Raw genomic sequence first — 26,647 nt, forward strand, 5'->3', positions numbered from 1 at the left:
GTTTGGAGAGTTTCTGCTGATGTGTTTTGGCATATCCTGCAAGCTGAAAGGAGGGGATAGAAGAGGTAGTTTGAAATTTAAATCTCTTTCCCAGGGTGATTAGAGAAACTTGCTCTACTTGTATGAAATAAGTCCTAAAATTTAATTAGTAAATGTATGTGGCTATTGGTGAGTTACGGCATAAAGCTGACTGGTGTGACTTTCTGAGCTGACCTTTACACCCCTTTTTTAGTATAGCCGTGTACCTTACTTCAGTAAAGATACTTGCTTCTTTCTCAATTATATGACCCAGAATAGGGAATTGAAGGATGAGGAATACAAGTAAATTGGCAATGCTCACTTGTCTATAAAGCAGGCAAAGCAAGTAGAGTATCTTCACTAACTTTCACAACTGGGGACTTTGAGGTGTTTTAAAAAGTACATTTCAAGTTAAATTATCCAAGTGACCCACCTCAAGCCAAGTTTCTTCAACATCAGCTTTCAGTTACCTATCCTCCCTAACAGAGTCAGGAGCTCTTAAGCTCTTCAGTTATTTTTCATGGTTTCTCGCAGCCTTAATTGTACATAAGAGCTGCAGTGTCAGGTTGTTTGCAGTGGGTGTTGCTTTATATGTCCTTACAGTTGTTGCTATAAGATACTGGAATCCAGGATCCTGTAAACTTCCTGCTTGGTAACTTTGTGGGGGTTGTCTATTTGTTTTTTCTTCTCTTTTGTTAGGAAGAGCCTGGATTTGATAGAGTCTCTGTTACGATTGGCAGAAGTGGGGCAGTATGAACAGGTTAAGCAGCTCTTCAGTTTTCCTATCAAGCATTGCCCGGATATGCTGGTATTGGCCTTATTGCAGATCAACACCTCCTGGCATACCTTGCGCCATGAACTCATCTCCACGCTCATGCCAATTTTCCTTGGCAACCATCCCAACTCAGCCATCATTTTGCACTATGCATGGCATGGACAGGTAAGTATTTTTCACTGTAGTTTGCTCCTGTAACTTAAAAGCTTGTTAAATGGATTGAACAGTTAAAACAACGTTTGTATTGGTTTATGAACTGGTCAGTTTAAAACCCAAGAGGTAAATGATCCATGGTTCAAGCAGAGTAGTGGGATGTCTCTTCTCTGACTTGAAGCAAACTGTTGCAGTTTGGTTTTCAATAATATTCACTGAGAAAATATTCCTGGAAAAGTAGAGAGATCAAGTTAAGTTTGACTTTTTTAAACCTTAGCTTTAAACAAAGTTGACCACAGCTTTATTTAAAAAAAAAAAAAAAGGGAAAAAAATGCAAAACCAAACAACCCAACAAAAGAAACCATGAAAAACCTCACAACAGCATCACCCACCCTGCCCCCTCAACTCTCAGCCTCACACATTTGAAGTGTAAAAACCTGAAGTAGTAAGAGGTGAAAAGGTTTAAACCAAAATAGTCTCCTTTGTACTTGCCAAAAAGATGAAGGCTGTTCTAGGCATAAAGAAACTACCTGCACCATAGGTTTTCAGAGTCTGGGTGTTTTCTGAAAACTCGGGACTGGCTGCTGACCTTTTTCAAGGAGAGCTTCCATGTAGGGATAATGGTAGCTGTGTATGTAAATCCCATATATCTAATGGATGTTTTGTTTGGCGTGGCCTTCATCATTGTGTGCACTGGTAGTTAAACAGAGAGAAGTCATAAGAAATTTAAAGCAGAGGAAGCCTCTGGGGTCAGAGGGAATCTGCTTTAGCAAACAAGTTTCCCTGTTCATCTAGAGTAGAGTTAATGGCAAGAAGCTTGACCTCTGAGGTCATGCTATGAATGGTCATGCATTTCATATTTTCCTGATGGAAGTCTTTAAATTGAAGGATGAGGGGTAGAAGTGAGATGCTTTTTGCATGAGGTCTTGAAATGGCAGAAAAGGCAATTTTTCCACAGGGTAGGTCTCAGATCAGGGCACTGAAGGATGATTGCCATGGGACATGGAGCCATTCCATGACATAAGGGTGTTTTAGTTTTCCTTTAAGCAAAAACCCTCGCTGCCATAAAAATCTTACTTGTGTTGTAGTTTAAAATTACCCCTCTATGAGTAAAGATCTAGATACCATGTTTTTCTTTTTAAGACGTGATACTGAATTTTCACTTCAGGACATCACGTCAGGTGTAACATTTTGTAAATGTTTATGTAGTGTAAGAGCAATTAGTCTACAATAGAGAGGAATTGGTCCTGGACAGTGGTCCAGGTCCAGGAAAGAGATGGGGGTGTATGTATCTACCATTTGCAGTCATGCTACATCCTTTTCTTGTAGCTCCTGGATAGTTTATTTTTGCATAGGAGGAGCTCAAATCAGAAGCAAGTTCTGAAGCTAAACAGTAAATATGTTTGTATGTTAAGCTTTTTAGTTGTGAAATATCCTGTTTAATGTTCACATAATTGATCCTATTCCTAGAATCATGAAGTACAATCCCAATTTAATTCTCCTCAGGGTCAGTCTCCTTCAATTCGTCAGCTTATCATGCATGCCATGGCAGAATGGTACATGAGAGGGGAGCAGTATGACCAGGCTAAATTGTCACGCATTCTTGATGTGGCGCAAGACTTGAAGGTGAGTTTTGCAAAATACTGCCATTATTTTTTGTCTGGTGTCTGATGCAGACCTGCTCATCTTTTAATGAACACTAAGCTTAACTTAGACTAATTTAGTAAGGATTACACTCTTTAAGCATGTCTGAATGCATTTGTGGCTGCTGTCCCATATCTTAAAAAAAAAAAAAAAACAACCTGTGTTTATGTGACATAAAAGTATTCTTCAGCTGAGTGGTGGTATCTGACTACAGATGCTTCCAGCCTGTCCTGTTGTGAGCCCGAGACATTTTACTTGGTATTTGCAGTGGGGTTGGTTATCATGGCTTAGCTGACAAGTACCTTGGGAAGCAGCACAACAGAACTGCTTGCTGTGTGAATGTAGTGTGAATCCAGGAGGAGCTTTGACTGTTTTAACCTTGAATATTATTGAAATGAGAATGTATACAGTATCTGTCAGATGTTTGTGTGAAGGTGGTGCTGCTAAACATAATGGAATGGGGATTTCTTGAGAATGCTACTGCTTCTTATTTTTCACACATTGACAAAAAACTGGAAGTTGTGACTAACTTCTTTGAGGCCTTTATTGCTTCCTAAAGATAGATGCAAAATAATTGGGTGTCTCAAAGTGCAAGAGCACCAGCTGCTGCTTGAAGTCAGTTTTGTTGTAGCAGTTACAGTGTTCAGAGATGACCTGTTGGAGCAGATCTATTTTGAGTATCTCTGAAGTGGCTGAGGGAGATGCTAGGCTCTTCTGCTTCATTTTGTAGCAATATCAATTTGGTAGCTCTTGACCACTTGCTGGTGGTTTGTCATATCACAGAGGAATTTAAGCTGTCAGCACAAGGTCGCTTCAAAGAAGGTGAAGTCATGATTTCGAATCAGAGCTCTTGCTTACTTGTCTCACAAGCAAGCTATAAGTGAAGTTGACAGTACCAATCTTTGTGTACAAAGAAAGCATAGCAGCATGTCATAATAAGACTTCTTTACTAAAACATGTATGGGAACTAGAAAGAAAAAGGAGAAGGGGTATCTGTGTGTCTTCACTAGTAGTCTTCTGATTTTCTTTCTTTAGGCCTTGTCAATGCTGCTAAATGGTACTCCATTTGCCTTTGTTATTGACCTTGCTGCACTTGCCTCTCGACGGGAATACCTCAAACTTGACAAATGGCTCACAGATAAAATTCGGGAGCATGGGGTAAAGCAGGACTTTTTTTCTTTATTTTTGCACTCTTATCAGTGACTAACTTAAGTCACTTTAACAATTTTATAAGTAGCTTTAAAGTTGTTGAAAGTGTCCATGGTCTAATAGTTCAATGTTTTCACTGAACTATAGTAGCTTAGTGCGATTCTTTCATGGTGCAATTGCCAAGTTTGAAATAGTGTCTTGGATGTGATTTGGGAGATTAAGATAACATTTTTTTCCTCAGGAACCTTTCATCCAGGCCTGTATGACTTTCTTAAAGAGAAGATGTCCATCTATCCTGGGTGGCCTTGCTCCAGAGAAGGATCAGCCCAAAAGTGCTCAGCTTCCTCCAGAAACCTTGGCGACTATGTTGGCCTGTCTGCAAGCTTGTGCTGGGTAAGGATTATATTGCTTAGGCTGAATGTGTAATCAGTTTGCAGCTTGCTTTCTGGCACATGGTCACAGCTGGCTTGGAATTTCACAGGGAGAATGGGGTTAGTGAGAGTGTATAAACTTGCAGGGATAGGTGCAGTAGTACATTTAATTTTGCATTGAAGCATCTTGTAGGCTAGATCACAAGAGCTTGATTGAGTATTCTTGTCTTTATCATCAAACAGGTGAGCTGATGTTGGTGACTGGAGACTGTCTGGTTAGTCACATTCTCAGTTGGTAATGACTAGATACTGGGCTGTAATTCAGACTAAGGAATCCAGGCCATGGCTACAGAATGGGACAGCATCGTGGAAAACAGTGGCTTTATAAAGGATTTTGTGATTGTGTTAACCAAATGTTTCTGCATGGTGACTGCTCTGGCACAAAGGGCTCCTCCTGTCCTTATGTGTATGAGAAAAGTGGGGAGTGATGATTGTAGTGTAATTGAGACTGAAACTAGATGTGTGTAACTTCTGTTGTCTTTGAGAGAGACTCAAAGTAGTCAAAGATGGAAAATATTGAATATCTTTTGCAGATCAGATTGTTTAGCTGAAGTCAAAAGAAAATGGTTTGGGTTTGAGAGCTGCTAGAGGGAGGGGTGGAATACAGGAGGGCTGATGGAAACTGAAGTTGGACAAATCAGTCTTTAAATGCTATGTACACACATAGTAATATGACTAAAAATTGTAAAACGTTTGTGGTGTTGTTTCTTAACACTGTCAGATCAAGGTGGTATTGAACTGCGGCAGTATTTCAGAGGTAACGAGAGGCAGCTTAGTGCAATGTGCAAGCCAGAGCGACTGGAAGCTGGAGATGAGGCTTGTTTTGCTGCTACATTTGGCACCAAATGAGGCTGGCATGTCCAAATGTGTGTTACCTAATCTTAGGCTTATACTGTGTCCTTTGGCTTAGTCAGTGTGGTCTTGAAAGAGATGCTTCTTATCTTTAAAGGTACCCAGGATGATTCATGGCTCTCATGTAGATAGTAGGAAATTAGTACCAACGTAGAGTTGGTCACAATGAGTATTGGAACCGAAAGGGAATTGGAGGTGCCTGTAAGATTTTTGGAGAAAGGATTCTCCTGTTTTCTGCTGGAACCTGTGCAATTGAAGTTCAAATGCTGTTGGAATACTGTTTTTGAAATACAATGGTCTAGCACATGTCTTGGTCTGAAGAGATAGCTCTTAATTTTCAGGTCAAAGTGAATCTTTTGAGACTGTCATTCACAAATGAGCTTATATTCCTTATTTTGCATGCTGCAGTGTCTGTGTTTTAGAAGTTTAATAGTTAACTGTGGATTTGAATTGCATCTAATGTCATTGTGTTCTGAATTTTAATGCGTTACCAAGTTTTATTTATTCCATTAATTCCAAACACCACTAGTTCTCTACTGGCACAATTCTCACAGCCTTTGGTTTCTTTTTATAGCTACTTTTATTCCCCTTTATACAAGAATGTGACCTACTTGCAGTCATTTTCTGTTAGTTATTCTCTTTGAGCTTTAGAAGGAAAAAGCTTGGATGTCTTTCATGAAGCAGTTGCTTTGATTAGTTTAGGTTTCAGTCACGAATGGAAGCAGGCATTGTAAAGACTAGAAGGTTAAAATCACAGGAAATATTAAATACATCTGGGAGGGTAGTTGCACTTGACTAGCTGAAGCCTGCCATCTCCCTAAATCTGTTGATTTAGGAGCCTGCTCTTTAATTAGGCTGTAGTTAGTTCTTGTCTTGTTTTGTGACCTGGGAGATACTTTTTTTTTAGCCATCAGGTCCCTGCATGTTCTGAGACTTATTTTTGGTGCAGCTTGTTTATCGCTGGTGAGCACTGCAGTTGTGGCATCATGTAACAGTGAGTCTTCAAAAAGAAATAAGTCTTCCTTTATTACTGAGTGTTTTTACAATGAAGTCAGGCTTGGTTGCAGGCACCACAGGCTGGCCAACCATGTAGTTTATTAACAAACTGCTTATTAGAAGTCCTTCCCTTGTGGAGCTGCAGTGAGTTGAGAGGGGCAGCAGTGCCTTCTCCACACAGTCATGTCCTGCACAGTCCAAGTGTGTCAGTGTGGGGAATGGTCTTTTCTTCTCAGTCCCTCTCTCAAGCAGGGAAGAGGCTTTTGTGTACCTATGCCTCAGGAATTAAAAGGCTTGTTCCTGCTTTTTAAGAAAGTGTTTTGGGGTAAAAAAGAGTAAGAGAAATGAACATGTGATTCCAGCAAGCTGAAACTTCCTTACAGTGACAGTTTTGTTACTCTAGACTCTGGTCCCTGGCTCTCAGCCCACCAACTTAATTTGCCTCAAATGCAGACTGGGGTTTTTGTGGGTTTTGTTTTTGTTGGATTTTTTGGTTGGTTGGTTTGGTTTTTTGTTTTTTTTTTTAGAAAACCTGTGGTTCTTTGCTGTCTAAAAATACTGTGATGTTTGCAACTTGATACAGCAGTGTGTCCCTTGACATGATAAAAAAGTTAACCTTCAGTCTGCCTAGATGGTGGGACAAAACATGAGTGGTTCTCTCCAAAGCACAAATGGCCTAACCAGTCACCATAAATATCAAACTCTAGGATTGTAAGTCTGTATTTGTCCTCTTCTAGGCTGCCATATTATCTATCTACAGCAGGTTGGAATTTGTTTTGCAAAAGCATGCTGTAGTATTTAAGCATAAAAACTGCAAATTTAACCCCCCCCAAAAAGGAGGAGGGCACAAGACTGAGGTTGGTAACCACATGTGAACTGTGCTCTACAGTCCCCTGACCCATTCCATGGCTAACTGAAGTGCTGTATGGTCTTGAAATGCCTCCTGCATCAGAAAAAATCCTGTGGTGCGTGTCAGTTGGTCATACATACATTGAAATGTTGAGATTTCTGAGACTGTGGCAGTGGGGTGAGGGCAGATACATACCGTAGATGCTGAATCTAATGTGTGCCATGCTCAGAGCTCTGTCTGCAGGTCTGGTTGCGCTTTCTGAAAAAAAAATCTGTTTGAGGTTTTTTGAAGGTAGATTTCTGATTGCATTTTCATACATTCCCCCAAGCCCATTTCTTTTGAAATCATTGACACAAGGCTCTGATGAGAGGATGTTAAGAGTGTAAAGGATCTAGCTTGTGAAACAGTCATTAACATGTTCCTTGCCCTGTACAGAAACCTGGTCACCCATGATACCTCCCCGGATTCCCATCTCTCATGGGTGGGATTTTCCCACACTGCATAGTGTATCACTGGCTTTGGAGAACAGCTGGAAGCCCTTAACTAATTCTTTGTATCCTATAATGGAATACCTGCCAAAGCTGGAGGCTAATCTTCAATTCTTCTGTCTTAATCACCAGGATAGTTCCTTTGTTCTTTTTCCCCTTATTCCAAGAGTTGAGTAGTAAAAGCTTGTGGAAAAAATGGAGTTGAAATGAGGAATCTTCAGATAAGGTTAACAGAACAACAAAGCTATTAGGATAGTTGCACCCATTACAGGAAGGAATCTGCAGCTTTAGCTGTGCTCACCAAAAAGGTAGAACTAAAGTTCAGGAAAGCATAAATAATTGGCTGTTTTTTTCCAAAAGGAAAATGTTAGCGTTCTGTTATTATGTCTGTGGTTAGGTAAGTCAGCAGCAGAGCTGGCTTTCCTTCCAGTTACGGAACCTGGCTGTCAGACATGGAACACTTTGGAAAGAGGTACTGACTGCTCTGGGTTGTGCAATGACTTTGTGCCTAAGTTTGAATTTTCTGATGTTTTTTGATTGTATCTTCCTTGGATAGTTAAGTTTCCTGTCTCTGTTTGGGTTTAGTGCCTGTGTGTGAAGCACGGCTTTCAGTTTGTAGACGGATGAGTTTTAGTGAAGCAGGTGGTGGTATTTACCTCTCTTTTTCTGTCTGTGAGTGCATAGCCCATGTATCTCAGCTTTTAGAGAAACTTGTGTGTAATGAGATTCAGAATGAGAATAACCATAAATGGTGTGAAGTTTGGGTGCAGGATGGAGCCTTGAGGAGCAGATTTGACCAAGGGATCACAGCATCACTATTTGTGTTTTAATTCATGAGGCTAAGCTGTATATAGCCCATAATATGGACAACAGCAGACGAAGGCTCTTCCAAGAGCTGTTGGAGCCAGGTACATATCCCAGCCTTCTGTAAATCCTTACTTGCTGGGGTAACTGTAAAGGAGTATTTGAATCATCGGAAACAAAGGAATAGTCTACTGGAGATTGTTTTAGAGCTACAGTTTAAACTTTTCTATTTCAATATAGCTGTTTCTCTTGGGAGATGATCTAAGGCAAGTTTTGCAAATAACAAAATGTAGCTTCTGCTGGGGTTGTTTCACAGCTACTTTTTGTGAAATGTGGCCTCAATTTCTCTAGGAAAATCAAATGAAGTTAGGGGCCTTATTTTCATGAATGTTACATGGCTCACTGTCGTGCTTCTGTGTCCCAGGAGTGTTTCTCAGGAGCTGTCAGAGACGATCCTCACCATGGTAGCAAACTGCAGTAATGTCATGAACAAGGCTCGACAGCCCCCACCTGGAGTCATGCCCAAAGGACGCCCGCCCAGCGCGAGCAGCTTGGATGCCATCTCTCCTGTGCAGGTAGAGCAATCCCATGCTGCATTTTCGGAAGGTGGTGTTGATTTAGTGCTAGTTCTGCTGTACTAGTTGAGCTCTTTCTGCAGGACTAAGTCAAACATCATCTGGCTCACGTAGTTTTGTGCTTGCATGTCTGGATAACTTGCTTGTAACTAGAGAATAATGTCTGAGGGATGTAGTTTAGAACTGTCTTTCACTTCACTGATGTCTGTAAGAAGTAACTGTGAAGTATTATAGGATGGGAGCACTGAGGAGGGACAGATATTTGGTTTATTTAAAATAACAGGCTTTCTTTTAAAGTGCTAAAATTTACTAGGACTTCTGAGAATTAAGCACTGCCTTTGAACCTGATGTGTCTTGTTTGTAGCTTCACGGGCCAAGCCACAGTGCTAGAGCATAAGGACTTGTTATAACTGGGGCTCTTCAGCTCTCAACTGAACTGCTCTTTTAAAAACAAGGTACATTTCAGTTAATCCCTGCCACTCATCATCCCTTCCTCCTCTGGGAGCAACACATTACAGACAGGTTTTGCTTCTAGCCGTTACATTCAATGGCAGATTTTTAAGTGGTGAAAAGTATTTCACATGAAATAGTGGCAATTCAGCATTTAAGAATGACTGAATTGTCAGTAGATTAGGTAAACTAAATGCAGAGAGTGGTTTCCAAATACCTTGGCAACCTGCTACAAATATGTAGCCATGATAAATAACTCATATGAACAAACAGCAGCAGTTTCTAGTCTGTAGTCATGCTGTCTTCTGGGTAGATAACACCATTTTCTGCTGTTCCTAGTCAGTTCCTTAACTTACTGCTTTGGCAGCCTGTATTGTGCCTTCTCTCCTATTCATGAACCAGGTCTTAATGCTTTTTCTGAAGACTTCATTCAGGTATTTAGCTGTGAAAAGTGGGCATAGTAGAGTCCTTCAGAGAGTCAAAAATACTTTTAAGTTTGAAATGAAATAGCTTTGTAAGTCTCGAGGTGAGGTCTGAGGTTGCAAACTGCAGAGCATAAACTACGCTAGTACAAAAATCTGCAAGTAGAAGTAAATGCTGCTTATTGTAAGCATTTACTGCTGTGTTACACTTAACTACAGACTATGGAACAATCAGCCTTTCTGTAAAACCTGTGAGAATAGGGTTTCATGGGATTGTCGAAGAAAAATAAAAGTGCACTCTGTAGACAAACTAATCTTTTGGGGTTACCTGGATGACTTCAGAATTTACAGTAACCATGCAGAAGAGCTTTTCTCAGGAATGTTTTGATACGTAGCCGTCTTTGTAGAAAACATGCCAAAAATCAGCTGGATTGTGGTTTATGGATGTCTGTATAATCTTCCTTTCTTCATTCAGATCGACTCGCTTGCAGGAATGGCCTCTCTCAGTTTAGGTGGCTCAGCTGCTCCTCACACGCAGAGCATGCAAGGCTTCCCTCCAAACTTGGGCTCTGCATTCAGTACTCCTCAGTCACCAGCAAAAGCATTCCCACCTCTTTCCACCCAAAACCAGACAACCGGTTTCAGTGGCATCGGAGGACTTTCTTCACAGCTTCCAGGTACTGCTATTTGAGTGGAGTGGTTTGTTTTTGACAGGGCAGAGCTAAGGCACTGTTTTTGCTGTGGTTGGAAATACTGAATGTTACAGCCCAACCCTTAAAGGTGGGTTAGGTGCTTCCTTCCCTTTAAGGGGGAGAAGAGTATGAGTGTTTTGACAAATATAGCATCATTATTTTAGATTGGGACAGAGATGATGAACTGCTTATGTTAAAACTGCTTGATATTAGCAATGAGGCTATAAAGCTCTGAGTTCTTGGAAATGACAAGTGTTAGGAAAAGTGGTAAGTGGGTACTGTGAGGGTGCAACTGAGATGACCAGTTGTTTGTTTTTCAGTAGGTGGTCTTACTACGGGTAGCCTGACTGGTATAGGAACTGGAGCCCTGGGCCTTCCTGCGGTGAACAATGACCCATTCGTGCAAAGGAAGCTGAGCACATCTGGACTGAACCAGCCTACATTCCAGCAGAGTAAGATGAAACCTTGTAAGTGGTAGTGTTGTCTGTGGCTGTGAAGTGTGACTGTGGTCTGCAATTAATCTGTGTTTCCTTCAGGGGAAGCTTGGATCTGTAGGTGGTAAATGTTAGAAGTGTGGCTCTTGTATTATTATATTAGTCTGAAAAAGGTGCTTCTAAGCTTGTATCCTAAAAGTTTGCCAAGTGGCTGGGGGGGGGGGGGGGGGTGGTTTAAAAAAGACCTGCTAGCATAAAAATGTGTTATGGATTTGCATGAATATGTGTTTCTGTCCTTTATCTGCTGTGCTGTGTTTTGAACAAAAACTGTTGTCCTGCTCTTGACAGAGAATTGTATGCGTCTGGTACCAGGGTGTTTTTTGTTTAGTTTGTAACAAGGTTAAACCTGGGTAAGGTCCCATTGCAGCAGAGAACTTGACAGGTGAAGCAGTGAAATAGACTGCAACATTGGATACAAATCAGACTAACAAAAGTTGGTGGGAAGGTAGTTTTTGAAAGGAATGATTTGGTTCCTAACACTAAGCCATTATCCTTAACTCATTTATGCCTCTGCAGCATGCTCACAGTGAGATGTTGAAGCAATCAAATGGTCAGGAAGCACAGCCATACGCTAAACCTTCCATATTGCTGTTATGGAAGAGCTATCAAAGAAGCCATATGCAATAACAGCAAAGTTACCTATCTCTACAGATGTACAGTGGAGGTGGCTGTAATCACCATTGGTTTATATTTTGGGTCTTGAACATTCAATATAAACTTGCTGGAAGTTCACTGGCTGGCCTGAAAGTTTGTGTGCAAGTTTGTGTGCATGTTAGTGTTGTGTAGCATGCCTTACTCTAGTCTGTTCTGTGTTCAGTTATTTAGTTGTCACTTGAGGTTAGCTTGGGATACAGTGGGTTCTACAAGTATAGCAATGTGAGGTTAATGCTATCTTAGGATGCAGTTTTTGGAATAAATATAGCATATTGAAAACAGATTTTAAAATAGCAATTCCTGTCTACTGGAAAGGTTAAATATCCCGCTCTTCAGAAGAATTAGCGGTTCTGTAGAGATTGGTGAAGAGTTGAAAAGGACTAGATGAAATCCTGACTGTCTGAAGTTGTCCTGAGTGTGATACCTGTTCCCTTTTTTAACAGCTGACTTATCTCAGGTGTGGCCAGAGGCTAATCAGCACTTTAGCAAAGAAATAGATGATGAGGCAAACAGCTACTTCCAGCGTATTTACAACCATCCACCACACCCAACCATGTCTGTGGATGAGGTGAGTTCCCTTCTGTAGCAGTTATAGCACCTATCCAGAGACTTGGAATAAAGTTGGTCATAGTTATTCCTTCTTGTTTTAGTTTCAGTGGGAAATAATAAAGGGATCCGGGTAGATGCTAGCAGCGTTGCTTTTTGTTTGGTTGAAGTTGTTTTCACAGTAAACTTGCAGTTGATCATTACATTCAGCTTTGACTTCTCTGGACTGAAGACTTTAGATGTCTAATTAACACTCCGAAAATGCTGTGAAGTGGGAAGGATTCAGTGTAGTGTGGAAGCTTTTGTGTTGAATATAAGTGTTAGAGAGTGCCTTTAAATAGTCTGTATAAATTATAATAAATGTATTTTGTTTTAAACTATGTAAAAATGACTACAAGATCCAGATATGTGTCCCAAGTTCTACCTTCTGAGCTTTTGATAATTATTTTTGTTAGTCTCTATGAGAGTAATTATTGGTCTGATGTACTTACTCTTTGAAGTACTTCAAATTTACTTTAATATATTTGCATGTTTATAAATTATGGAAGACACAACATTATTTTCTTTTTTCTAATTTGAAAGTAATGGAGTAGGCGGTCACAAAAAAGTTTTGTGTGAAGACAGTCACTTAAAGGAGAACTAAAGTCTGAAGAGGAAGCTCATTGTAGTGATGTAGTGTCTGTCTGCTGGCTAAAATGAAGCAGTTACTTTGCAGTTGAACTTGTGGTAGCACAACGTACCTTAGTAGTTGCAAACACTCACGAAACATGAAGATGGGAAAGGGCTGAAATAAAGCAAATCTGTTGGTAACAGTTTCCAATTTCTTTGCAGGTCTTGGAAATGCTGCAGAGGTTTAAGGACTCCAACATTAAACGGGAACGAGAAGTGTTTAACTGTATGCTGAGGAACTTGTTTGAGGAATATCGTTTCTTTCCCCAGTACCCAGATAAAGAGCTGCACATAACAGCCTGTCTCTTCGGGGGCATAATAGAGAAAGGACTGGTTACTTATATGGCATTGGGCCTGGCCCTGCGCTATGTTCTTGAAGCCTTACGAAAGCCTTTTGCATCCAAAATGTACTATTTTGGTATTGCTGCACTAGATAGATTTAAAAATAGGTGAGTGTGGGTTTTGGTAGACTTCTAATAGTGCCTGTGTTGTCTTGTGAACCTTGAACCTGCTCTGATCATGCAGTACAAGATTGCACATCTCAACTTTGGGAATTCTTCAAAGATACGCTGAAAAAGAACTGAAACAACATGAGTGAATGTGCTAGTTAAAGGGTAACCTTTCTAAAGTAAAATGCTCAGTGTGGTACCTGTATAAATGTGGGACAAACTGAGATGCTGAAACTACTTAGACTCTATAAAAATCATTCAAGTGTTGAATTAGATGAAGTAACTAACAGCTTGTTAGAAGTGGGGTAAATGTAGTTATTCTTCAGAGGTGCTTTCCAGTGGAGTGCCATTTACACTGTTCGTTACTGAAGGACTGACTAGGAACTAAGCTCTGGAACTTCACTTTTACACAGAAATCTCAAGTATAGCTAAATAATCTCGAAGAGTTCTTTCTCAAAACTTTTAATGAATTGCAGATGGAGATTCTGGGTGTGAGGTGTGCTCTGGTTTGCTGTTTAAAATGCGCTGAGCCAGACTACAAATTACTTATCCAGTAATCTTGTTGCAAACACTGAATATAAATGCAGTTGTGTACCAGGTCAGAAGTATAGAGATGTGGGAAAAGATGAGTTGCTGTGAATAAATCTTGTGCTTTAATGTTAAATTAATTCATTTAAAATAGATTTTGCAACAAAAAAGTATTTTGTAGGAAATGCTTTGTTCATAGAATAGCTGCTGTAAGGATTCCAGAAGTATTCTGTGGTGCAGTATGGGAATGGCATACCTGATACTTGTTTCTTTGTAATACTGTTTCTGATGTGGGCTTACGCTTCTGACTAATGCGTGTTCTGTCTGACAGATTGAAGGACTATCCCCAGTATTGTCAGCACTTGGCTTCTATTAGTCACTTTATACAGTTCCCGCATCATTTACAGGAGGTGAGTGTGTCTGTAAGCAACACTAACTTTCTATGATGTTAAATTCTTTAGAGAAAATTTCTGTTTTCCTTTGGAAATGCAGTCTCATCTGTCATTATTTTAGACCATGTACATCCACAGAATCAAATGCCTTTTCTTAAAGGTTTTTCTCTGGGGCAGGGTAGGCAGGTGAAGGTGCCTCTCTGGTGCCTTTCCTGTTTCCATAAATCTGTTCGGGTTGCTTATGTTGAAATAGCTACCTGAATGTAACTGCATGATCAACTGATGCACTTGTCCATGCATGAAGGTTTTGAAGTGCCTCGGTGGATTCATATTCCACTCCCTTAAAGATTTGGAGTTTTACTCTAAAATAGAGGTCATTCAGCTGGGTTTATACAGTTTCATACTTTGACCTGATAAAATAGTCCAGGAAAAATTTCTTTCCTGAAGGTCTGATGAGAGCCATGGGAATACCTTGTTGTCCAAAGCAGTGTTCATTCTATAGTGTCTGCCTTGAAGGTGCTTTTATTGGTAGAAATAACTAATCCCAGTGGCAGAGCTGAAGAGCATGAGCTAAATAAGGAAAAATGTTTACTTCTACCGTTAAGGTAGAGGCTCATACCCTAAGCTGCAAAGTCCAGTAGCAGTCTTGGTTTCACTAACAGCTTTGAGGCTGTATCCCTTAAATGACAGTCTGATGTTTCCAGTTTCGGGAAATGTATAGCAGGGGGAAAACTGCTATGGAACTATTTCAGAGGATGCAATATCTGAAAGTTGGCTGTTTCAGAACTGTGGTTTTGCTTATTAACGGTGAGTTCAGACTATTCTACGTGGCTATTTGAGTCCTTGCAGAAGACTTCTTACCTGGTTTTGTAGCCTGCTTCTTGATATTCACATATTGCTTTTAGGCTCTTTCTCTTCTTTTATTCTGCTGTTCCAGGCCTGGAGGGATAGGGATCGAGTTATTTTAGGTAGTGCTCCGTAAAATTTTAAACGTTTGGTCTTGTGATGCTTGACATCAGCTTGTTGAGGCCAGAGATAGAAGAGAGGTTCCTCTCCAGTAAGAAAGTCAATAGTGACAAGATGTGCTTCATCAGGGTATACAGTTGTATTTGCAGATTCCTTTATGGCATGAATGTCAATTATTTTAATGAATGTTGGGAAACCTTTATAGTGCTCCTGCTAAAAATCAGTCTATAGTTCCGTTGCTGTATGTGAAATTTTGTATGTGCTTGTTCGTCCTATTTTAGTACATAGAATACGGACAGCAATCCAGAGATCCTCCTGTGAAGATGCAGGGTTCAATCACCACCCCTGGAAGTATTGCACTTGCCCAGGCTCAGGCCCAGGCCCAGGTTCCAGCAAAAGCTCCTCTTGCTGGCCAAGTCAGCACTATAGTGACCACCTCAACCACCACCACCGTTGCAAAAACCATTACAATCACCCGACCAACTGGAGTCAGCTTCAAGAAAGATGTGCCGGTGAGCATTGTGTCATTGTGCCCTTCCCAGAGAGGCACAGGTGTTCAGCTGCTGCTCTGGACTGACAAAATCTGTTTTAATTTGTGTATTACAGATTTTCAAACAGTGATTTTTAGATTTAAAGCATGTAACCTTTTAAAATATGACCCAACATTTTTGTAGAGAGAAGGCATTTTTCATCATTAAACTACCCAATTACTTTGAGGTCAAGTTGAAATGTGTTCTTGAGGCTGTAATTATCAAGACAATTACAGAACCATAATTTCTGTTAATGACTTGCAACAGGACTCTTAAAATAGTTGGCAGCTGCTATTCTGCTTGGGACTTAAGAACACTTACTGCACCCATCTGACCTCGCAGTAGTTAGAACTGCGTTAGGTTTTTCACAAATGTAGTCATTTGTGTAAACAACTCTGAACTGCTTGTTGGAGTTACTACACTGTTGGCAGACAGATAGAAGTGGCTATTGCACAGAAAGTTTTGGGGCACACTTGGTCCCACGGTATGCCGAGGATGGGCAGTGCTGTTCCTGTATGATGGCTGATGCACTGCAAAGTCGAGCCTTTCTACTTGGGACCTTTGTCTTTGAATAGTTCTCTGTAAAGGAGGCAAAAGCCAAACACAGCTGCAAGTGTTGTGAATAAACTTGGGGGGACAGTTCTTAGTGTAGCTATTAATGTCTTTCATACCTGATTACATCGTGTGGAAACTTGTTACTTTGAGGTGTTTGTTCTCCCATTTTAAACTCCACTCAGGACTGATACTTAAAACTGCTTCTCCTTTTTCCTTAATCTCAGTGTACCAGGTGCTAAAGCCCTGGGGTTCAGACCTGCAGCTATAGGGACCAGAATCACAATCTGTTGACTTCAGTTGACATGCTGTCTCAGAATGAACTTCTGGGTCTTTCCCAAATCAGCACTGAAGTGCTCCTGGAGACTCCCTGTTGTGTTAAGTGCTGCTGTGTTTTTTCTCCAAGCTATAATTGTACACAGGCATAAAGGCCTAAAGGGTGCCATTGCAGTGGCACCTATTATATGTGCATGTAGAGGCTTTTTGTGCAGCAACATTCTTCTGCTGAGTATTGATCATCATTTTTAGAATATAAAAATCATTTGGCTCCTTTAGAGTGCTGCTGAAAATGAATCTGAGACAGTAGATGTCCCCTGATAAAGCTCAATTCTATTTTTGCTTGACAGAGCAGAGCAAAAGTTTCTTTTGACGTCACCTCTAGGTATTGTTTATGCTTAACTTTTCGTTCTCCCTCCAGCCTTCCATTAATACTACCAACATAGATACGCTGTTAGTAGCAACAGATCAAACAGAGAGGATTGTGGAACCTCCAGAGAATGTCCAGGAAAAAATTGCTTTCATCTTCAATAATCTGTCTCAGTCAAATATGACACAGAAGGCAAGTATGAAAGAATGCTAGTAAAAATAATTTTTGTACTCTTAATGGTTTTTTTATATATTCATTTTTAAGTGTGGGCTGATGATATTTCTAAAAAATTTTAACTTTAAAAACTTCAGGATGGAACACATTGTAAAGAAATTATGGTTTCCAGCACTTTCTGCTTGAACATCTTTGGAGATAAAATTTTCCAGGGAGAAGAGAGATGGGTAAAAGATACCTGTTCTTAATCTTGAATAAACATTCACATCATAAATGAATTGGGTACCGTTAAATGTTGCAAGATTAAGCTCTGGTATTTCAAGCAGAAATTAAGGGAATTTTTCTGAACTAGGGGAGGTGTACAGTCCTGCTGCCACCTGTGCTATTGTCTCATGGATGGATGGCTTGAACTTGTAAGGTGACAACATTTATTTCCAGTTGTCTGGTAAAAAGCTGGGAAGTGAAGGAGAGGTGAATTGTTACACCTTGCTGATTTCATGCTTGAGTCCTTACTGGGTGACCAGATCTTTGGATAATGAGACACTGATTTCAAATATTTATCTTTTTTTTGTAGATAAACAACCTTAGTGTTAGAAGCAACTGACTGACCATATACTGTGTGTTGGTCAGACCTGACCCTGGAATGTTTTGATTATCTTCTCATCTGTTCTGTGATGTGCTTTGTCTTTGGTTTGACCACAGGTGGAAGAATTGAAGGAAACAGTGAAAGAAGAGTTCATGCCTTGGGTATCACAGTATCTTGTGATGAAAAGAGTCAGTATTGAGCCTAACTTTCACAGTTTATATTCAAACTTCCTTGACACACTTAAGAATCCAGAGTTTAATAAAATGGTTCTGAATGAAACATACAGAAACATCAAGGTGAGTAGTGCAAGTTTTCTAAAGGCAGCACAGGAGGGTGCTGTTCTCCTCATGCTATTTGCTTGTGTGTTGCTGATCCTCAAATATAGAATATCATTCAAAAATCTACTTTCTAGCTTTCTACCATTAGACTTACAGGTTATCTTTATGAATACTAGGATTCTTTTCAGTTAGTAACACATGAAAGACTTAAATTGTGTAACAGGAGGGCAAATTTGCATTTAAATTCATTTCTGTAGGTGGACTTCAAATTTGTGTGATATTTACAAATTATAACCCAGGGGAAAGTTGCTTACAGTCTAGTTTTGTGTGGAGGAAAGTAGAAAGATAAGAAAACCACACTCTGTTCTTTTGGTCCAAGAGGAATAGGGGGGAAAGGGCGTGTTTAGAAAATGGGGGTGTAAAAGCCAAAATTTATTAAGAGTGCTAGGATAATGTGAAGGGGAGAAGGACGAGGAAGCAGTAGCGCAGTAGTGATGAACAGGTGAAACAAGTTTGTAAAGAAAGCACTATTTTTAAACCTGTTGGTGGAATTTCCTGACCACCATGGGTTACGCTGTAGTGCAAAAGCATCTCCTGGCTCTTGAGAATACAGCTGATCTTGCTCTGTTCAGCTGATGCTCCTCTGAAGTTAAGGAACAGAACTAACAGCAGAATACTTGTTTTATGATTTATGACATGGTGACATGATTTGTTTTGACATGACAATGAAATGGTTTCCCTGGAAGGTTAAACTGTAGCCTTCAGGTCTGTGATGAGGCATTAAGAGGAAGCACAAGTTACACTTGGCTATGGGAGTAGTTGTAACAGTCTCAGCAGAGTAGAAGGTAAGGTCTGGGAAAGTGTCATCCTCTTGTTTTGATCCTTCTAAAGAAAGGAATGTTGCAGTCATTACAGTGCAGATTTGCAGGGTGCTGCCTTGAAGTGAAAGCTGTTCAAGTATCTCTCTAATGTGACTGAAGCTCAGAACTTAATGTTCTAAAATTTTGCCTTCATGCAGATCAGCTGTTGGATTTGGTTTGGAGTCTGATTATCTTCTGCTTGTTGCTTGAGATGCCTTTTTTATTTCTCGTTAGGTGCTATTGACATCAGATAAAGCTGCAGCCAACTTCTCAGACCGTTCCTTGTTAAAGAACCTTGGTCACTGGCTGGGAATGATTACAATGGCTAAAAATAAGCCCATCTTGCACACGGTGAGCTGCTGTCTTTACAGATTGCCTTGGCATGAATTGGGTGAATTGGTATGCTGTTACGCGGTAGCACAGGCTATTTGGGAAATCTTACCACCTTTCTGGTGCCTCTTTTATGTGCCAAGTACAAAGTATGACTCCATATTATTTAAGGTTATTTAAGAGTTCTAAATATTTTTTTAATATCAGAGAAGTTAGTAGCTACATTTATTTTGGCACAAAATTTAACATTATTTTGTTAATCCATGTAAAAATGTAGATGTGTAAATCTTTGTTCAGAAGTAACTGCTGCTTAGCAGTGTGTAAAATTCTAGGTCTGTCTTGACTCAGCCTTGCCTGTATCTGAAAAGGAAGCAGTGTGTAAGTGGAATTGTGCAATGTATTTGCTGTTTCCTCCACCTTCATTCCCACTTCAATCATTGATGGTATTTTTCAGGATTTGGATGTGAAGTCACTACTGCTGGAAGCATACGTTAAGGGACAGCAGGAATTGCTTTATGTGGTGCCATTTGTTGCCAAAGTCTTAGAATCCAGTGTCAGGAGTGTGGTAAGTGTCTTTGTACAAACACAGGTATTGCTCAAGTGACAAAATATTGCAGGAAGTAATTAGCTTTTGTCACATAATGAACACTGATTAAATTTTGTGGAGAGCAAGAAAAGGAATGTAAGAGCTTAAAGTGGTTTTATTTGGAGGGAAAGTACACAGCCCTGTGTTTTTGCAGCATAAATAGGTGGTGTTAGCTGAAATGTACTGTGGTATCCCTGAACAGATCTCTATTGAGAAATGGAAGGATGCCATTGAAGAGGTTCTAGGATATATTTATTCTTAGATTTTTTTTTTTTCATTTCTTCTGCCCACTTTGATATTGATCATCTTGTTAATTCTGCTTGACATAGAACTGATCTCTCAAGAAGGACCAGATCATTGTGTTTCCAGTTTTTCACTTAGGTTCCTAGTGTATTTCCAGTTTATTTATTATTATTATTTCCAGTATTACTGGAATAATTATTACCAATATACTAAATTCAATTCTAACCATAGCTGTACAAAGGTTTCCACAGCTGTATGTACACATAGCTGCTTGTGTTTCAAACATTTCCAGTCATATATTATCCAGATGATTCAAGAAGTTTGTGTAATACTGCTCTCTTCTTTCTCTTGTAGGTCTTCAGACCTCCAAACCCGTGGACAATGGCCATTATGAATGTTTTAGCTGAGCTACATCAAGAACATGATCTAAAAGTAAATTTCTGTTGTTTTTTTGTTCCTGTAGCTACTGAGCGTGAAGTTTTCTTGACATACTGGTCAAGAAGGATGTTGTGAAGGACCAAGCAGCCCTTCTCACTGCTTTAGCATGAGGAGATTGCTTGGACATTGATAATTTGGTAGAATTGGGTGAAACTCTTCTCCACGTGGTCAGCAAGATAGTTGTGTAATCCTCAGTCACTATTAATCTCTGAAAGGGGTGTGGATGGAATGGGGAGCTTGGGAATCAAGTGACCCAGTAGATGTTTTGGGTATTTTCCTTGTGACATGACCTAAACTTGAGTTCTTTTGCAGTTGAATCTGAAGTTTGAGATTGAGGTGCTCTGCAAGAATCTTGCGCTAGACATCAATGAGCTGAAACCTGGAAGTCTCCTGAAAGATAAGGATCGTCTAAAAAATTTGGATGAGCAGCTGTCTGCTCCAAAGAAGGATGTGAAGCAGCCAGAAGAGCTACCACCCATCACAACAACTAGTAAGTACATCTCATGTAGAATCCAGAACCATACTATTGAAGTTCTAATAGGACAGGTTTTGCTATTATAAAATAAAATATGAAGCTACATATACTATTACAACATTCCTGAGTGCTTGGGAGCACTTGGGATAGTTTCATAATAGAAATAGGTGCACAGAGTTTGGAGATGGAAAGGGAATGGAAGCCATCATGAGGACTAATTCTGTATTATATGTGTGTAGCTACTCCTTAGACTCCCTCCTGTTAACAATACACCGGGTGCTAAGGTGTCGTAACACACAACTCTCTTAAAATGTACTGAAGCTACTTTGGAACTATTCATTAGGCAAGTGGAAAATGAAAGTTGCTTGGTAAGTTTAGGAGGTTTCATGATCAAACTACAAAGCTTTTGTTTCTAGGTCATCTCCTGGTTTAAATAAGAATTATATACTTGTGTTATAAGCAGTTGCTTTTCACTAGTGGCTCAATACAAACATACTTGTGTTCTCCAGCTGCTTCTACAACTCCAGCTACCAGCACCACTTGTACAGCCACGGTTCCTCCACAGCCCCAGTACAGTTATCATGACATCAACGTCTATTCTTTAGGAGGGTTGGCTCCACATATTACTTTAAATCCAACGGTAAGTTTTAGACCTGATTTAGTTTGCTAACAGAATTTTTACAGCCAGGGTTGATGCAGATCTCAGCTGGTGGGAGCTATCAGGACTTAAGTGTAAAAGAAGCCTTTGTGCTCCTTTTGTTCAGTCAGCAGCTCAGCTCTTAAGTCAATCTTTGCATTGTTATTCAGCTCCAACTTGGTTAGAAAATAATAATTTGTCCCAGTTTCAGATTTATCAAATACTGTAATAGCTGCATGGGGAACATGGGAGTACTGCACAAGCTATGACAGTGCACTTACGCAAGTGTCTGGGGTGGGTGGGATTCCAGTGTACTTTGTTCCTTCACCTTTCCTAATCCCCTGCAGATTCCGCTGTTCCAAGCCCACCCACAGCTGAAGCAGTGCGTGCGGCAAGCGATCGAGCGTGCAGTGCAGGACCTCGTCCATCCAGTGGTTGATAGATCCATCAAGATTGCCATGACGACCTGTGAGCAGATAGTCAGGAAGGACTTCGCCCTGGACTCGGAGGAGTCACGGATGCGCGTGGCCGCTCACCACATGATGCGGAACCTGACTGCTGGGATGGCCATGATTACCTGCAGGGAACCTTTGCTGATGAGCATAGCTACCAACTTGAAAAATAGCTTTGCTACTGCACTGAGGGTAAGACCCCCATCATTTGAAGTTTATATCCAACTTACAGGACTGTAGGCATCCAGCATTAGCAAATCAATTCTCCACAATGTGGACTTGTTAATTAATTGCACGGCTTAACTAGCATGGGGATGAATTCTCTGGGTAGAAGTTTAGTGACTCTTGCAGAATTACAGTGAAAAAAGTACGTTGAGATTACAGGTCATGTCAAACACTCTTAAACTGGGATGGTGGATCTTACACTGCGTGGCACACAAACTTCCTCACTATCTTTTTATTTTGCCTCAGTGTTATCTCCAGTTCAATCCAATCATGGAAGCCTTGGAGATGTGAACTTTCTGCAGGGTTTGAGGCAGAAAAGCTAAAGTGGGGAGATCTAAATTGATTTTGGTGGTATCTTGGACTGTTTCAGCATGCATGCTTCAGGCAGATTTTATTTACTTGTGCTGTTAGCAGATAAGTAGTTCAGACTGTTTTGCACAGCTTGTGAATTCATTGGGTTTTCTAGAGGCTATTTTCAGGTCTCTTCATGAGGAAAGTTGGAGCTAAACTCTGTGGAACAGCTTCTGAACTACTGACCACAATAGCAGCTACCATCCAGAATTCTTGCCATCAGTTGCCTTGCTCAGGCATAAGAGCACAAGGATCTTGGAAAGATCAAGACACAGCTGTACTTTCAGCAATTAGAAAAGAGTCAGGTTTTTTATCCTTGAAGACATATGACATTGGTACAAATCCAGCTTTAATCCAAGGAAAATTTTTAAGGGATAATTGTAGAAAGCATTTTGTTGCAGAAAAGGTGCCATATGAGATACCTAAAAATTCTTACCTGGCTTATTGTTACGAAGTGATTTAACAGAAGTAGTGTAATTCTCAGGAATTAATGAAAGAGGGGTAACTCTTAACAGGTAAGGAACTCCAAGTAGATGGGACAGGCCGCCTTTACAGATGTATTCCATTTCTAGTGGAAGTTGCTGCTTTGCACCCTGGAAAATAAGTGCATCTCTTCAGGGTTCTCATAAAGCAGACTCTGAGAAGGAAGGAAGAAAATCTGATTCCCTATCAGAAAAGGAACCCACTGAAAAAGGCTTAGGTCTGCTGTTTTGTACCATTAGTGCTGTGCCTTTATATCTTCCAATTACAAGCTAGGAAGTAGGGAAACTTCTACTGTGATGCAAAGCCTTCCCTGCATTAGCATCACTGTGTGTGTGTCTGTCTAAAGCAGGGCTTTATTTCTGTGCCCTAGAGATGAGTAGGTGGAGAAGATGGAGAACTCCTGCTGTTTTGTTCCTTGTTAAAAGTCTTTACTGTCGTCTTGCCTACATGTTTTATTCAAAGCTATGCAAAATTAAATTTAATATTATGTATTCTATGGGAAGGGAGTGTGATCCTAAGAGCATTCCTTTTTATTGCTGGTGTTCTGTATAGGCAGCGGTGCAGGTTTTAAGGCTAGTAATATACAGGGAAAATTTTCATCCTTCACTGATTTATTGTGATTTTCAATAGGCAGCCTCCCCACAGCAGAGGGACATGATGGAGCAGGCAGCTGCCCAGTTAGCACAGGATAACTGTGAGCTTGCCTGCTGCTTTATCCAGAAGACAGCTGTGGAAAAGGCAGGCCCTGAGATGGACAAGAGGCTCGCAACTGTAAGTATGGGACTGTTGTCTTCTAGAAGTATTATATGTGCTCATAAACATCCAGAAGGGTGTCTAAAACTCAGTGTTTGTGTTTTTCCCAGGAATTTGAGCTCAGAAAACATGCTAGGCAGGAGGGGCGTCGGTACTGTGATCCTGTTGTGTTAACGTACCAGGCTGAGCGGATGCCAGAACAGATCAGGTTAAAGGTGAGTTCTGTTCTGATGCCGCTCTTCTCTCCCTCCTGATAAGGAAAAGTGGATGGCACAGTGTCAGCTGAGCAATTGTATATTGTTAGTCTTGCCTAACAGTGCAGCTGCTGTTATCTTGATTAGTATGGAAACACATAAATACGTTATTCCAAAATGAGTATTTATATCATTTTCTCAATTCCTTGAGTCTCTTTTTCTGTGCAGTTCCTCTCACTAAAAGATGGCTCATCTGTTTTGTTGTCTTTATGTTTTGTTTTCTTTTGTCTCCTTTGTATTTTCTTCCTTGAAAGGGCATACCATGTGCTTTCAGCAGAGCATTTCTCAGTATTCAGTTATTTCTGTTTCTGGGAATGTGAGTTTTGTTTTTAGAGCAAAATCCCCCTGTTAGGAGGAGGTATGGCAGGAGAGATAGGACCTCAGTGCAGAGCAGCTGAATCCTACTCGATGTCTAGGCCACTCTGTTTAAGAGTAGCTACCTGTTATACAAGCTGCCCTCATTTTTTACAGCCTCAGTGCTTATCAGTGAGATTAATGCCCATTCTTTTCTTTGCAAAGGTTGGAGGTGTGGACCCAAAACAGCTGGCTGTTTATGAAGAGTTTGCACGCAATGTTCCTGGCTTCTTGCCCACCAATGACTTAACTCAGCCTACAGGATTCTTGGCTCAGCCTATGAAGGTAGAGGTTTCTGAATTAACCAGCTTGAGAGTTCTATAGCCCTTTTGGAGACTGTTGCAGAACTTGTGTTTTTGTTAGAAGGACTCATAAGAGCCAAGTGTTCGTATTGCTTGGGGACAGTGGTTAAAAAAATGCATTAGTTCTAGTGAGAAAGTAATGGCAACGTAAAACTTCCATCCAGTCTTAGGGGCTTGTAACCCAAACTGGGACAAGATTTGCAGCTTACGATTACTACATGTAGTTTTAGTAGCAGTGAAGCATTTTATTCAAATCTTACGTTACTTTTGCAGGAAGGTCATGGATGGCAAGTCTGAATTATAAGATCATTAACAAATTTTTTCATGCATAAGGCCTTATTGACAGAACAAGGGGGAATGGCTTCAAACTGAGAGAGGGCAGGTTTAGATTAGATGTTAGGAAGAACTTCTTCCCTGGGTGGGTGGTGAGGCACTGGAAGAGGTTATCCAAAGAAGCTGTGGATGGCCTATCCCTGAAGTGTTCAAAGCCAGGTTGGGTGGGACTTTGAGCAACCTGCTCTAGTGGAAGATGTCCCTGCCCATGGCAGGGCAGTTGAAACAAGATAGTCTTTAAGGTCCTTCCAACCCAAACCATTCTGTGATTCTGAGTGATAGAGTTGTTTGCTGTTTATTTTCACAACTTAGTTTGCTCATTTGTGTGGACTTAAAATGCCAGTATTACAAACCACAGGACTGTAGAGGTCCAAATTCTGGATGCTATAATTTCTGAAGGAGAAGAGCCAGTCAGTATTTAAATGTTGCAAATGCAATCCTTGCAAAAATCACTGATTCTCACTTTCTCTTAAGCAGCAAGCTTGGGCTACAGATGATGTAGCACAAATTTATGACAAATGTATGACAGAACTAGAGCAGCACCTGCAGTCCATTCCACACACCCTGGCCATGAATCCTCAAGTTCAAGCGTTGCGTAGCCTCTTGGAGGCCGTGGTAGTGGCTCGGAACTCCCGGGATGCTATTGCTGCACTTGGACTACTGCAGAAGGTGGGTGTTGACAACTTCTCTCTGTAGCAACTTGCTTAGAGTTTATTACTCACGTGGCTCATGGATTGTCTTGCTGGTGACCTTGTTTCTTCATGCATCCTGTGGAACTTGCTTGGTGAACAGTACTGAACTGTTGTCCTTGGAAATCCAGTAAATAAGATTGGGAGGGAGCCATTTTGTTCATTTAGGGTGTTGTGCATACGGTGTCAAGACTGCTGTGAAAGAAGCAGGTGTATGGAATCCTGGGACTTAATGGTTTTGTTCAGATGTGGCAAGTAGAGGGCTGTTGCAGTCCAGAGTAGTCTGATTTCAAGATGATTTGGAGGCTAAAAAGGTGTTTGAACTGCCCTTGTAGATAGATAATATTGAGCATAATACTGGATTTCTAGTGGCACACTTGGGGAGTTTATTTTGCAGTAACTGATAAATGACTGTGTGGGGTAGGCTGACCCTGGCCAGCTGCCAAGCATCCATCCAGCTGCTTTCTCTTTCTGCTTTGCTGCAGGACAGGGAGAAAACACAGGCAACACTAGATGACATTTGTTCAGATTATGACAGTTTAGTAGGGAAAGTAAAGGCTGTGTGCACAAATGGAACAAAAATATCTACTTCCCATCAGCAGGCAGATGTCCAGCTAGTCCTCGGAAAGCAGGGCTTCAGCACATGTGACATTTGCCTGCGAAGGCAAACATCAGGACCATGAATGCCCTTTTTCATCCTCCTTTCCCTGAGCTTTTATTGCTGAGCGTGATGTCATATGGTATAGAATATTGCTTTATTCAATTTGGGTCAGCTGTCCTGGTTATGTTGCTTCCCAGCCTCTTGTCCATCCCCAGCCTACCCACTGGTGGGGGAGGCAGAGTGGGAAAGAAAAAGCCTTGATCCTGTGCTAGTGCTGCTCAGCAATTGGCAAAACTGTGGCGTGTTGTCAACACTGTTTCAGCACAAATCCAAAGCACAGCACCATATGGGCTGCTATGAAGCAAATTAACTCCATCCCAGCCAGAATTTGTAGGCTCTACCAGTGGGAAGTGTTGCAGTGAGCTGATCTGGCATCAGTGCCTGTGTAGTAGTGCAGAACAAGTGACAGACATGGAGAAAAATCCACTTGAGAATAGCGTAAGGATAGTGAGCTGTCT

At 40.7% G+C, this 26,647-nt stretch overlaps 1 protein-coding gene across 3 annotated transcripts in view; it reads left to right on the plus strand.

Annotated features, from left to right (window-relative positions):
* CNOT1 (CCR4-NOT transcription complex subunit 1) overlaps window positions 1–26,647 on the plus strand; it is a 55,654-nt gene that overhangs the window by 17,786 nt on the left and 11,221 nt on the right. The window contains exons 13-35 of one of the 3 annotated variants that reach the window (XM_082290145.1): window positions 718–958; window positions 2,453–2,572; window positions 3,626–3,748; window positions 3,981–4,132; window positions 8,585–8,735; window positions 10,083–10,284; window positions 10,620–10,766; window positions 11,891–12,015; window positions 12,825–13,111; window positions 13,971–14,049; window positions 15,279–15,509; window positions 16,777–16,917; window positions 17,602–17,781; window positions 18,858–18,974; window positions 19,408–19,518; window positions 20,137–20,214; window positions 20,533–20,710; window positions 21,205–21,335; window positions 21,680–21,976; window positions 23,474–23,614; window positions 23,707–23,811; window positions 24,370–24,489; window positions 25,317–25,508. In XM_082290145.1, coding sequence (XP_082146271.1) covers window positions 718–958; window positions 2,453–2,572; window positions 3,626–3,748; window positions 3,981–4,132; window positions 8,585–8,735; window positions 10,083–10,284; window positions 10,620–10,766; window positions 11,891–12,015; window positions 12,825–13,111; window positions 13,971–14,049; window positions 15,279–15,509; window positions 16,777–16,917; window positions 17,602–17,781; window positions 18,858–18,974; window positions 19,408–19,518; window positions 20,137–20,214; window positions 20,533–20,710; window positions 21,205–21,335; window positions 21,680–21,976; window positions 23,474–23,614; window positions 23,707–23,811; window positions 24,370–24,489; window positions 25,317–25,508 — 3,649 coding nt within the window. The remainder of the gene's footprint in view (window positions 1–717; window positions 959–2,452; window positions 2,573–3,625; window positions 3,749–3,980; window positions 4,133–8,584; window positions 8,736–10,082; window positions 10,285–10,619; window positions 10,767–11,890; window positions 12,016–12,824; window positions 13,112–13,970; window positions 14,050–15,278; window positions 15,510–16,776; window positions 16,918–17,601; window positions 17,782–18,857; window positions 18,975–19,407; window positions 19,519–20,136; window positions 20,215–20,532; window positions 20,711–21,204; window positions 21,336–21,679; window positions 21,977–23,473; window positions 23,615–23,706; window positions 23,812–24,369; window positions 24,490–25,316; window positions 25,509–26,647) is intronic. The other 2 variants (XM_082290147.1, XM_082290146.1) reach the window with 2 other exon arrangements.

The sequence above is a fragment of the Coloeus monedula genome, assembly GCF_965178545.1.
Source record: "Coloeus monedula genome assembly, chromosome: 13".
NCBI classification, from domain to species: domain Eukaryota; kingdom Metazoa; phylum Chordata; class Aves; order Passeriformes; family Corvidae; genus Coloeus; species Coloeus monedula.